Source organism: Nerophis ophidion, linkage group LG22, assembly GCF_033978795.1.
Source record: "Nerophis ophidion isolate RoL-2023_Sa linkage group LG22, RoL_Noph_v1.0, whole genome shotgun sequence".
NCBI lineage: Eukaryota > Metazoa > Chordata > Actinopteri > Syngnathiformes > Syngnathidae > Nerophis > Nerophis ophidion.
The window spans coordinates 18,608,839-18,622,392 of NC_084632.1; the positions used below are offsets into that span (position 1 = coordinate 18,608,839).

The 13,554-nt window shown below is 39.1% G+C and overlaps 1 protein-coding gene across 1 annotated transcript in view; it reads right to left on the minus strand.

Moving 5' to 3' along the window:
• The window catches only part of rab3ab (RAB3A, member RAS oncogene family, b), a 33,470-nt gene that overhangs the window by 6,558 nt on the left and 13,358 nt on the right, over window positions 1-13,554 (minus strand). The window contains exons 2-4 of the mRNA XM_061883399.1: window positions 13,009-13,233; window positions 2,291-2,409; window positions 629-753 (exon numbers count right to left, since the gene is read on the minus strand). Coding sequence (XP_061739383.1) covers window positions 629-753; window positions 2,291-2,409; window positions 13,009-13,233 — 469 coding nt within the window. The remainder of the gene's footprint in view (window positions 1-628; window positions 754-2,290; window positions 2,410-13,008; window positions 13,234-13,554) is intronic.

The window sequence follows — 13,554 nt, forward strand, 5'->3', positions numbered from 1 at the left end:
ATGTAACTGAGTTTTTGCATTTGAATTTTGTGAACTTAATAAATCAATATATGCTAACAATTTCATACTTTCCTTTAATTTACCGGAAGTAGACCTTGACGTTTGAAGCAAAAAAATATTTCTGCACATTTTTTACACAGATATTTAATACACTGAATTTTAAAACACTGTATTTTGACAAACGAAATTTTTAAACACACACATTTTGCTCACAAATTCAATCAAATTATGCAGACAATTTTACAAAATACAAATTTGTGACCAAAATGTGTGTTTGCTAATATCCAGTGTTTTAAAATCCAGTGTGTAAAAGAGAAGTGCAAGAAAATTCAGTGCTTCAAAACTCAAGACAATAAATGATTTTTTTTTTAAATTATCAGCATAATTTAATGTAAAAAATGTAGTTCACAAAATGTAAACGCAAAAAATTCCTTAATATAAATTCAGTGTCAAAAAAAGTTTCCGTAATGAAGACAAAAAATGTACCTCCAGACAAGGTCTGTACCATTTTTACGCAGACAGTTTTAGTAGATTACACACTGCACACCCACACAATTTTATAGTTTGCACACACTGTTTAGCGAGTGTTATTCGGATCTTAGTAAAAGAAAGTTTTGTTTGTACTTACCGAGGTGTTCAGAAAGCTGCCGTCCTCTGTCTCCACTCACCGTGCGCTCGTCTTCCATGTCACATTTATTTCCTACTAGCAGCACCTGGGCATTGTCCCACGAGTATGTCTTGATCTGTGTGGACCTAAACAAACACAGCCGTGATAGCATATCATTAAGTCACGATTAAAACCAATTAGTTCATTGATTAGTCTTAATGAGGCAGGTAAGCAATGCATGCAACATTGAGTGTAATACTCAACAGCAACCAGCAGGGGCACTGTTCTTTAAGTCTCACTAAATTTTGTATTCTTTTTATCCGTAAGACTCAAGACTCAAAACGTATTTGTGTAAAATATTTTTTTTTTCTATAATTTTTTTGAAATACTGAAATTCTAAAAGATTACTTAGCTGACTGATAATTTTCAAGGAAATGAGAGTCAAACGTCCAAAAAACAAAAAATAGGTAATGTGGAGGGGGGTGTGGCCTGCGACGGGTGAGTAGATGGACCAGGTAGGGCCTTGTTATTTAATCACCTGTCGCCTGTATTAGCAACAGCCGGTCTGAGACACAAAGTTGGAGTTGGAGTGGGAGCCAGAGAGAGAGAGAGAGAGACACGAGCTCAGAAATACATTTTGCTGGAATGCAAAAGCCTCACACATACACATACAACACACACACACACACACACACACACACACACATATACATATATATATATATATATATATATATATATATATATATATATATGTATATGTGTGTATATATATATAAATATATATGTGTATATATATATGTATATGTGTGTATATATATATGTATATGTGTGTATATATATATATATATATTTATATATATGTATGTATATGTGTATATATACGTATGTGTGTGTATATGTGCTTGAATTTTAATGAATTACAGCTATATATATATATATACGGATATATATATATATATAGTTGTAATTTACTGAAATTCTTTATAATTTCTTTATAATATATACATATGTGTATATATATATATATATGTGTATCTGTGCATGTATGTGTGTGTGTATATATATATATGTGTATTCATATATATATGTGTACATATATATGTGTATATATATATGTGTGTGTATATATATATATATATGTGTATATATATATTTGTATATATATATATATATATATATATATATATATATATATATATATATAAAACAGAAATTCAAGCGCACACACACACACATATATATGTATTTATATATATACATTTATATGTGTATATATATATATATATATATATATACATATATATGTGTGTATATATATATATATATATGTGTGTGTGTGTGTGTGTGTGTGTGTGTGTGTATATATATATATATATATATATATATATATATATATTTATGATAAAATAAATACTTGAATTTCAGTGAATTACAGCCTTTTGAATATCTCCCTAATTCTGAGGTCTCAAGGTTGGCAAGTATGGGCCCCCGATCTAAAATGAGTTTGACACACCTGTTCCAGACGATTCAAGTGGGTACTCAACTCCCAAAGTACTTAATGGTTCTTTAAAATGTGACACACTGAGACTGTGCATAGTAAGTGAACTGCAAAGTTGCATTGTTCCATCGGCAACAATATCTTCAAGCATGTCCCTAAAGCAGTGGTTGTTGCTCACATACCAGTCCTGGACGGCGTTGAAGGAGTCCTCGTTGGTGATGTCATACATGAGGATAAAACCCATGGCTCCTCTGTAGTACGCTGTAGTGATGGTGCGATAACGCTCCTGACCCGCCGTGTCCTTGAAAACAAAAGTGAGCACAATAGCGCTTGACTGGTGTCTGCAATGATGTCATCTACTATCACAGACATTCTACAAAGTTGTTTTGATGAGCTGTCCACATTGTCTTGAGGGGTCTGAATAAGTTGACAATACTGACCCCTCCTGCTGTTTCTTCTTATTCTCTGGCAGACCAGGGGCGCATGAGATTACATTCATACCTCCACCTACGGTATGCGGTTGGAACGACAAGCTACAGTCCTATCATAATGTGTTTATGAACAAGGGGCGAACAGGTAGCTCCACACCATTCTGTGGCGGTCCTAATAGATTTTTAAAAAATCAACCTAATCAGAAAATCTAAATAATCTGATTCGGCAATTTTGTCTCCTACTGACAAGGGTATGTAAACATCCATCTGTGGAAGGGGGCGAGGCCTGCGGACCTGCAGCGAAACAGGCTGCAAGATCAGCGACAGGTGCGTAGATGGCCCACCTGGGCCTGCTTATCTATTCACCTGTCGCTCTGTTAAAAGGCAGCAGCCGGGGAAGAGTGGGAGGTGTAGGTGGAGCGCGAACGAGAGAGACAGAGGACGAGACACTTGCTGAAAAGCCCAAACAAAAAGACTCGATTGAAAAATAAAACAGTGTTCTAAACCCTGGAAAGGAGCTGTCATGTCGGTGATTGGTGGTCCAAGGAACCCGGAGGAAAGAAACCTCCACACCATCCATCCATTTTCTACAGCTTGTCCCATAGGGGGTCGCTGGAGCCTATTATTATTCTTAAAGGCCTACTGAAACCCACTACTACCGACCACGCAGTCTATATCAATGATGAAATATTAACATTGCAACACATGCCAATACGGCCTTTTTAGTTTACTAAATTGCAATTTTAAATTTCCCGCGAAGTGTCCTGTTTAAAACGTCGCGGTATGATGACTCGTATGATGACGCATGCGTTTGACGTCTCGGTTTGTAGCGGACATTATCTTCCTGCCCGATCCAGGCTATAATTAGTCTGCTTTAATCGCATAATTACACAGTATTCTGCACCTTTGTGTTGCTGAATCTTTTGCAATTTGTTCAATTAATTATGGAGAAGTCAAAGTAGAAAGATGGAGGTGGGAAGCTTTTAGCCTTTAGCCACAAAAACACAGCCGGTGTTTCCTTGTTTAAAATTCTCAAAGGTGAAGCTTTACTATGGAACAGAGCGGTCAAGCGAACATGGATCCCGGCCACATGTCAACCGGCAGGTTTCGGTGAGAAAATTGCAATAAATCGTCTCTTACAGCAGTGGTCCCCAACCACCGGGCCGTGGCCCGATTGGTACCGGGCCGCAGAATTTTTTTTTTTATAAAAAAAATAAATAAATAAAATAAAAAACTTTTTTTTTTTTTTTTAATTTAATCAACATAAAAAACACAATATACACTTACAAATAGTGCACCAACCACAAAAAACTCCCTTCTTCATGACAAAAACATCCTTTGTTCATGACAAAGAAAAAAAAAGAAAAAAAAGAAAAAAAAGGACCCCCCCCCTGAATTCGGAATTTTAAAGAGTCGAAATTGAAGATAAACTGTTTCAAAATTGTATTTTTATTTTTTTCCTCTTTTCTCCTCTTTTAAACCGTTCAATTAAGTGTTTTTTTCATCATTTATTCTCTACAAAAAACCTTCCGTAAAGGAAAAAAAATGTACGACGGAATGACAGACAAAAATACCCATTTTTTTATATATATACCGGTAGATAGATTTATTTATTAACGGTAAATCGAGCAAATTGGCTACTTCTGGCAATTTATTTAGTGTGTATCAAACTGGTAGCCCTTCGCAATAATCAGTGCCCAAGAAGTAGCTCTTGGTTTCAAAAAGGTTGGTGACCCCTGCTATACATGTTGGACAATTTTTTTGTATATCAGTTTGGAGCGGGCCACTTCCTCTTCCAAACAAGACTGTGCCCCAAAGTCCATAAAGACATGGATGACAAAGTCTGGTGTGGATGAACTTGACTGGCCTGCACAGAGTCCTGACCTGAACCCGAAAGAACACCTTTGGGATGAATTACAACGGAGACTGAGAGCCAGGCCTTCTCCCCCTACATCAGTGTGTGACCTCAATTTTGAAAGAATTGTGGAAAAATCCTAGAAACACACTCCGTAACCTTGTGGACAGCCTTCCCAGAAGAGTTGAAGCTGTAATAGCTGCAAAAGGTGGACCAACATCATATTGAACACTATGGGTTAGGAATGGGATGGCCCTTCAAGTTCATATGTGAGTCAAGGCAGGTGGCCAAATACTTATGGCAATATATTTTATAGTGCTTTTCAAGCACAGCAAATGGACACTGCACTAAAACAACATGAAAACAAAACCATACTGTAGGAATTACATGTAATTTATTGACCTCTTACGTGATGTATCTCAGGACATCTGGAAAGTATTCACAGCGCTTCACTCTTTTCCATATTCTGTTATGATACAGCCTTATGACAGAATCCAGTGAATTCATTTTTTGTCCTAAAAAATTCCACACACAATACACCATATTGACAATGGGAAAAGTTTCCATTTTTTATTTTGCAAATTTTATTACAACAAAATAAAAAAAAATCACCCGTTCATAAGTAATCACAGTCTATGTGTGACGTTTGGTGGGCATAGCGATGCCGGCTTTGTTCTTCCAAGGATGCGTCAGGCAAGAACACAGCGTAAGGAAAGCAACAAAGAATTTATTTCACTAATAAAAAGCTAAGAACAAAAATACTGGTGCTAGGCAGAAAAGGCAAACAAAAGGCGCTAGCATGGAAGCTAGGGAAACTAACGGAAACACTAATACTTGGCACAAAGGCACAAAAAGGGAAAACAAAACAACTAGCATGAGAACTAAGAATAAAATAAAACGTAACGCGAAAGCTAGCTCGTCTCGATTACTGTAACGTATTATTTTCGGGTCTCCCCATGTCTAGCATTAAACGATTACAGTTGGTACAAAATGCGGCTGCTAGACTTTTGACAAGAACAAGAAAGTTTGATCACATTACGCCAAACTGGCTCACCTGCACTGGCTTCCTGTGCACTTAAGATGTGACTTTAAGGTTTTACTACTCACGTATAAAATACTACACGGTCTAGCTCCATCCTATTGTACCATATGTCCCGGCAAGAAATCTGCGTTCGAAGGACTCCGGCTTATTAGTGATTCCTAAAGCCCAAAAAAAGTGTGCGGGCTATAGAGCGTTTTCCGTTCGGGCTCCAGTACTGTGGAATGCCCTCCCGGTAACAGTTCGAGATGTTACCTCAGTAGAAGTATTTAAGTCTCACCTTAAAACTCATTTGTATACTCTAGCCTTTAAATAGACCTCCTTTTTAGACCAGTTGATCTGCCGTTTCTTTTCTTTTTCTCCTCTGTCCCTCCATCCCTTGTGGAGGGGGTCTTGTCCGATGACCATGGATGAAGTACTGGCTGTCCAGAGTCGGAACCCTACGATGCTGATCCGACTCCGCTTGGGATGGTTTCCTGTGGACGGGACTCTCGCTGCTGTCTTGGATCCGCTTTGAACTGAACTCTCGCGGCTGTGTTGGATCCACTATGGATTGAACTTTCACAGTATCATGTTAGACCCGCTTGACATCCATTGCTTTCGGTTGCCCATTGTCCACATATGAGGTCCTCTCCAAGGTTCTGATAGTCATCATTGTCACTGGCGTCCCACTGGGTGTGAATTCTCCTTGCCCACTGGGTGCGAGTTTTCCTCGCCCTTATGTGGGTTCTTCCGAGGATGTCGTAGTCGTAGTGGTTAGTACAGTCCTTTGAGACATTTGTGATTTAGGGCTATATAAATAAACATTGATTGGATGATTAATAGAGCATGGAAAGCAGTCGTCACTTGTTGCATAAGAGCAAATTAGGAACCGAGGACGAAATAACAAAAGGGGCAGGCTTAAATAAGGCAGTAATCACGAACAGGTGTGCGTCGAAAACAAGGAGCAGGTGAAAACTAATGAGCAACCATGGTAACAGACTAAACAAGGAACTAAGGCAAACATTGGCAGACTATAATACAAAAATTGAACAAACACGAATATGGAATGATCCGAGCAGCGGTTCATAAAACTATGCTCAACACTTTGTTGATGCCCCTTTGGCAGCAAGTACAGCCTTGAGTATTTTTGAATACGATACCCCAAACTTGGCACACCTATCTTTGAGCAGTTTCGCCCATTCCTCTTTGCAGCACCTCTCAAGCTTCCAGAAGGACAACCATCTCTGAAGAAAACCACCAATCAGGCCTGTATGGTAGAGTGCCAAAATGCACTCGAAAGACTTATAGACCATGACAAACACAATTCTCTGGTCTGGTGAGACAAAAATTAAACCCTTTGGCGAGAATGCCAGGCGTCATGTTTGGAGGAAACCAGGCACCCCTCATCAGCAGGTCAATACCATCCCTACAATGAAGCATGGTCGCGGCAGCATCATGCTGTGGGGTTGTTTTTCAGCGGCAGGAACTGGGAGACTAGAGGGAAAGATGAATGTAGCAATGTACAGGGACATCCTGGGTGAAAACCTGCTCCAGAGTGATCTCAGGCTGGACAACTACTCTAAGCACAAAGTATTGGCTTTAGAACAACTCTTCAAATGTCGTTGAGTGGCCCAGACTTGAATCCAATTGAACATCTCTGGATAGATCTGAAAAAGTCCGTGCACCGACGCTTCCCATCCAACCTGATGGAGCTTGAGAGGTGCTGCAAATAGGAACGGGCGAAACGGCCCAAAGATAGGTGTACCAAGCTTGTGGTATTGTGGTCAAAAAGACTTGAGGCTGTTATTTCTGCCTAAGGTGCATCAACAAAGTATTGAGCGAAGGCTGTGAATACTTATGTACATGTGATTTCTTATTTTTAATACAAACCCCGTTTCCATATGAGTTGGGAAATTGTGTTAGATGTAAATACAAACGGAATACAATGATTTGCGAATAATTTTCAACACATATTCAGTTGAATATGCTACAAAGACAACATATTTGATGTTCAAACTGATAAACTTGTTTTTTTTTGCAAATAATCATAAACTTTAGAATTTGATGACAGCAACACGGGACAAAGAAGTTGGGAAAGGTGGCAATAAATGCTGATAAAGTTGAGAAATGCTCATCAAACACTTATTTGGAACATCCCACAGGTGTGCAGCCTAATTGGGAACAGGTGGGTGCCATGATTGGGTAAAAAAACAGCTTCCCAAAAAATGCTCAAGAAAGGATGGCGTGAGGTACATCCCTTTTATCCACAAATGCGTGAGCAAATAGTCAAACAGTTTAAAAACAACGTTTCTCAAAGTGCAACAGCAAGACATTTAGGGATTTCAACCTCTACGGTCCATAATATCATCAAAAGGTTCAGAGAATCTGGAGAAATCACTCCACGTAAGTGGCATGGCCGGAAACCAACATCGAATGACCGTGACCTTCGATCCCTCAGACGGCACTGTATCAAAAACCGACATCAATCTCTAAAGGATATCACCACATGGGCTCAGGAACACTTCACAAAACCACTGTCACTAAATACAGTTTGTCGCTACATCTGTAAGTGCAAGTTAAAGCTCTACTATGCAAAGCGAAAGCCATTTATCAACAACATCCAGAAATGCCGCCGGCTTCTCTGGGCCCGAGATCATCTAAGATGTACTGATGCAAGGTGGAAAAGTATTCTGTGGTCTGACGAGTCCATATTTCAAATAGTTTTTGGAAATATTTGACATCGTGTCATCCGGACCAAAGGGGAAGCGAACCATCCAGACTGTTAACACAATTTCCCAACTCATGGAAACGGGGTTTGTATATAGGCATTTAAAAAAAAAAAAACTTTTTACTTTGTCATTATGGGCATTGTGTGTAGAATTTTGAGGACAAAAATGAATGTATTCCATTTTGGAAAAAGGCTGTAACATAACCAAATGTGAAAGAAGTGAAGTGCTGTAAATGCTTTCTGGATGCATTATAGATGGGAAAACAGCCCTCATCTTTGAACGTTAACACACTAAATACTCAAAACATTTTCATCAACTCAACTGAGAGGCTTGCTGAAATGGGGGATGGGGATTTTGCATGTGCGTGCATTTATGTGTGTGTGTGTGGATATGTGAAGCTATTTTCTCAGAGATGTCTCGTAATGGGGGGAAGGGAAGACCGGCACCGCTGTCTTTTTTCTGATTGGCTGATTGTGCCTTATTTCCTGGAGGCAAGACCTGGAAAAGGCTGACAACAGGGAAAAACACCCACACCCACACACTGGTTATCATTTAGAATGGGGACCAATTTTTTGATCATCACTTGTGGGGACCACCCTTTTTACAGGTTGTGGAGGCTTAGAAGATTTGGGGTAAAATGGCCACTGCCCAGTTTGCTCATACACGTCTTTAAATCTCTGGATTGATGAAGTAATGTGCTGATCATACTTACTGGGGACCCTGGGGAAAAAAGAGTTAATTTGGTTCACGGGGACCAAATTTCAATAATTTTGCATAATTCACACAAATTTGTACGTGACTACTGAGGACCATTTAAAAAAAAAAAGAAGTTCAAATTAAATATGACATGATCCTCAGAATACAGCACTACAGCTCTCCTCTTATAGGAAGTTTCACCACTTAAATGTTAAAGCAAATCCGGCATCTTCTGTGACATTACTGAAAACTGCCATTTAGCAGTAATGAAGTTGTCTGCAACTCCATCTACCATATATAAAAGGATGGAAAATTCTGAATGTGAATCATACTTTAAGGTAATGATGTTTTATAACCATGCTGTATTAAAATGTCATCCTAAGGAACTCTAACCCTTTGGGGAACCTGTTTTTTTGTCCCCATACCATCAGAGGTCCCCTAAAGGTGACTATGTAAACAGAGCGATGTCCCCATTAAGAAAGCATTGCCAGAACACACACACACACACACACACACGCAAACATGTACTGTATACCTATCTTCAAGATAACATGAGAGTATACATATAACCCCCAGCACTTTAAACAACCTATTTGTACAACGAAGTTTTAACATTGAAACCTTGGTAGCTGTCATGTTTTGTGGTCACGTTCTGTTTGGTTTTGGACTCAATGTGCACTATTGGTTTTTGTCACCATGACGACTCATTAGTTTTCACCTGTCATGTCACGCAGCTGATTCACTTGAACTCATGCAGCTGTTAATCACCACAGCCCTATTTAAGCCTGTAGTCGCCAGACAGTCACCCTTGTTATCCATGCTGATGATCCATGCTCTTTTCTTGTTCCAAGTAAGTTTTCTTAATTCATGCCATAGTTTGCAAGTTTTGTTTTATGTCCATAGCTTTGCCTTAGAGCTTGTTTTTTTTTCTTAGCCAAGTTTTGTACCTCCGCTGCGAGCGCCTTTCGTTTGTTCCTTTTTATCGAGTTAAGATTAAAAGATGTCGTTACCTTCACTTCGTGTCTGATCCAGTCGCTTTGCACCACGGGAAAACAAGCCGCACCATAGTCCAAGTCATGACAGTAGCTCCATTTCCACATGTAAATAAGTGACGCTATACAAGTACAACCCATGTATTTATTTAAAAAAACTGAAATTCTAAATACACAAACCCAACAATGCAATAGTCTCCTGCACATCCAACAATCTCACAACAACCAGCATCATTCTGAAACACCAGTTGGAAGCATTTCTTTTCAGCTTTGAATCATCCTACTCAACTATCAGGACATTTCATACTCTTGACTGAAGTAAACCCACACAACTTTTATTCAAACACTATATTGTGTTGACGACCCCGGACATCCTCCCTCAGAACCTGCATCCTCCGCAGTAGTCGTGTTGTCAACTTTACACATTTCGGGACAAAATAGCCCAGTTATGCAGAAGACACTAGACCATCATTTTTTTTTTTAAGAACACGTTGTCAGGTTCAAACACTGATGACATCTATTAAACAGACAAAGAAGCAAGGAATTAAACAGAGACAGAAATAAATCTGGCTCAATTGACGAGAAAAGTCTGGGCTGTACTCTTGTACAGTGTCCCACCACGCTCTGCCGAAAGATTGTACGCCTCCTCTTTTATATGGACTTTCCCTCATTACATGGCAACAGCTGTTTCTAAAGGGACAGGGGTCGTAAACAGCCATCGCCTTTGGTTACAAAACAGTTCAAAGAAAAGGTCGACCTGACACACGTTTTTAAATATTTTCCGCTCAATAACAACTGCTAGATTGCAGTAAAACAGCAGTGCAGTGGAAATGTGAGCCACTTTGGCTTTAATTATCGGCTTGTTCCAACTTAACGCAAGCTAAGCTACAAGTTACTCTCGATTAAATGTAGCTAAGCTACAGGAGAAGCTATCCCCGGAAAATTATAGCAAGCTACACTACAAGCTATACGGCAAAAGTAGCTTACTACATCAAAGCTACATTTAACAGCATTTATATCTATTGGCCCACATGTATAATATCAAAGTTAATGTAACTGAGAGTGTACAAGCAAGGGTCCATTACTAATAACTATCTGGTGACACCTTACAACTACCTCTAGGGGTCCCCGCACTCCACTGTACGTATTCATTTTAGTTTACTTTGTCTTTGGCCCACCCCTAAAATGTTATTCATTTTCTCTACAGTTTGTCACCTATAACACAAATGGGACGCTAAATGTTCTCTTTAAATATATCTTTAATATATAGAGATGACCGATATTAGCGGCCGATAAATGCTTTAAAATGTAATATCGGAAATTATCGGTATTGGTTTCAAATTGATCGGAATCGGTTTCAAAAAGTAAAATAAATGACTTTTCAAAACGCCACTGTGTACACGGGCGTAGGATGAAATGAAGAGCGCCAATAAACGTTGAAGGCACTGCCTTTGCGTGCTCGGCCCAGTCACATAATAGATACTGCTTGTCACTCACACAAGTGAATGCAAGGCATACTTGGTCAACAGCCATACAGGTCACAATGAGGGTGGCCGTACAAACAACTTTAACACTGTTACAAATATGCGCCACACTGTGAACCCACACCAAACAAGAAGGACAAACACATTTCGGGAGAACATCCGCACTGTAACACAACAAAAACACAACAGAACAAATACCCAGAAGCCCTTGCAGCACTAACTCTTCCGGGACCCTATGATATACATACCCTTCTACCCACTATAAACCCACCCACCTCAACCGCCTAATGCTCTCTCATGAAGAGCATGTCCCAAATTCCAAGCTGTTTTGAGGCATGTTAAACAAAAATAATGCACTTTGTGACTTCAATAATAAATATGGCAATGCCATGTTGGCATTTTTTTCAATAACCTGAGTTGATTCATTTTGGAAAATGTTGTTAAATTTTTTAATACATCCAGCGTGGCATCACAACAAAATTAGGCATAATAATGTGTTAATTCCACGACTGTATGTATCGGTTGATATCGGTACAGTAATTAAGAGTTGGACAATATCGGAATATCGGATATCAGCAAAAAAGCCATTATCGCACATCCCTAGTAATATACACAAAATGTCAAAATGGCCCCTGCATATTTTGACTTTTTAGTATGCAAATCTTGTTGGGTGGTATAGCTCGGTTGGTAGACTGGCCGTGCCAGCAACTTGAGGGTTCCAGGTTCAATCCCCGCTTCCGCCATCCTAGTCACTGCCGTCGTGTCCTTGGGCAAGACACTTTACCCACTTGACCCCAGTGCCACCCACACTGGTTTTAATGTAACTTAGATATTGGGTTTCGCTATGTAAAAGCACTTTGAGTCACTGGAAAAAAGCGCTATATAAATAAAATTTATTTCACTTGTTGGAAAAAGTTGGGACATCCCTGTCATTAACTTATATTTCAAACATTTTTGTTACAAATAATGCCTGTCCCCCTGACTTATGATTTCAAAAGCAAGTACTGTATGTTATCCATCAATTTGTACGTGAAAAAAAATCTAACGTATGGGGAATTGTGTATTTGTCATGTTTTGTGATCATGTTTTGTTTAGTTATGTTCTGTTTGGTTAAAACTCCATTAGCTCCTGTTTTTCCACATCCTTGTTTGTTTTGTCACCATGACGACCGTTATTTTCACCTGTCTGACGTGTTGGACTCATGCACCTGTTTTCAATCATCACATGACTATTTAAGCCTGTAGTTGCCAGGTAGTCGGTGGCGTCATCACTCTGTTTATGCCCACTCCATGCCATAGTTCCATGCTCGGCCAAGTAAGCTTTTCTTTATTCGTGTCACAGTAAGTGTTGATTTGTTTCATGACCATAGTTTATGTCTTAGTGTTAGTTTTGTCCCTCAGCCAAGTTTTTGTCTACACCTTGTGCTTGCCTTTTGTTTGCACCTTTTTATTGTAAGAATTAAATCATGTATTTAGCTTCACACCATCTTCGGTCCTATTCTTTTGCATCTCGGGAAAACAATCCATGCAGTAAACTGCCTCATAGTCCACAGTTTGACAGTATTAATATAATGAGGAGATTATACATTATATTTCATATTTGTTCACTGTAACAAGCCATAACTGCGATGTGGCCCTCACTGAAAATGATTTTGACAGTATCACCTCAAGTTCATCCGCCCTAAAGTCTTACCCAGATCTGCAGTTTGATCCTTTTATCGTTCCTGTAGATGGTCTTCACCTTGAAGTCGATGCCCACCGTGCTTACGAAGGCTGGTGTGTAGGAGTCGTCAGCGTAACGGAACAAGAAGGACGTTTTACCCACGCTGCTGTTGCCAATGATGAGGATCTTAAACATATAGTCAAAGTTCTGGTCTGAGGACTCCTTCTGTCCATAGGTTGCTGTTGCTGAGGCCATCTGTGGACACCAATGGAAAAAGGGTAAGGTCTTTAATTGAACCCATGTCATAAGTGTGATCAAAAAAGTCAACCGTGCTTAATCAATAACATATATATTTACAAAACCTGTTTCCATTTGAGTTGGGAAATTGTGTTAGAGGTAAATAAAAACAGAATATAATGATTTGCAAATCCTTTTCAAGCCATATTAAATTTAATGCACTAAAAAGACAAGATATTTGATGTTCCAACTCATAAACTTTATATTTTTTTTGCCAATAATAATTAACTTAGAATTTCATGGCTGCAACACGTGCCAAAGTAGTTGGGAAAGGGCATG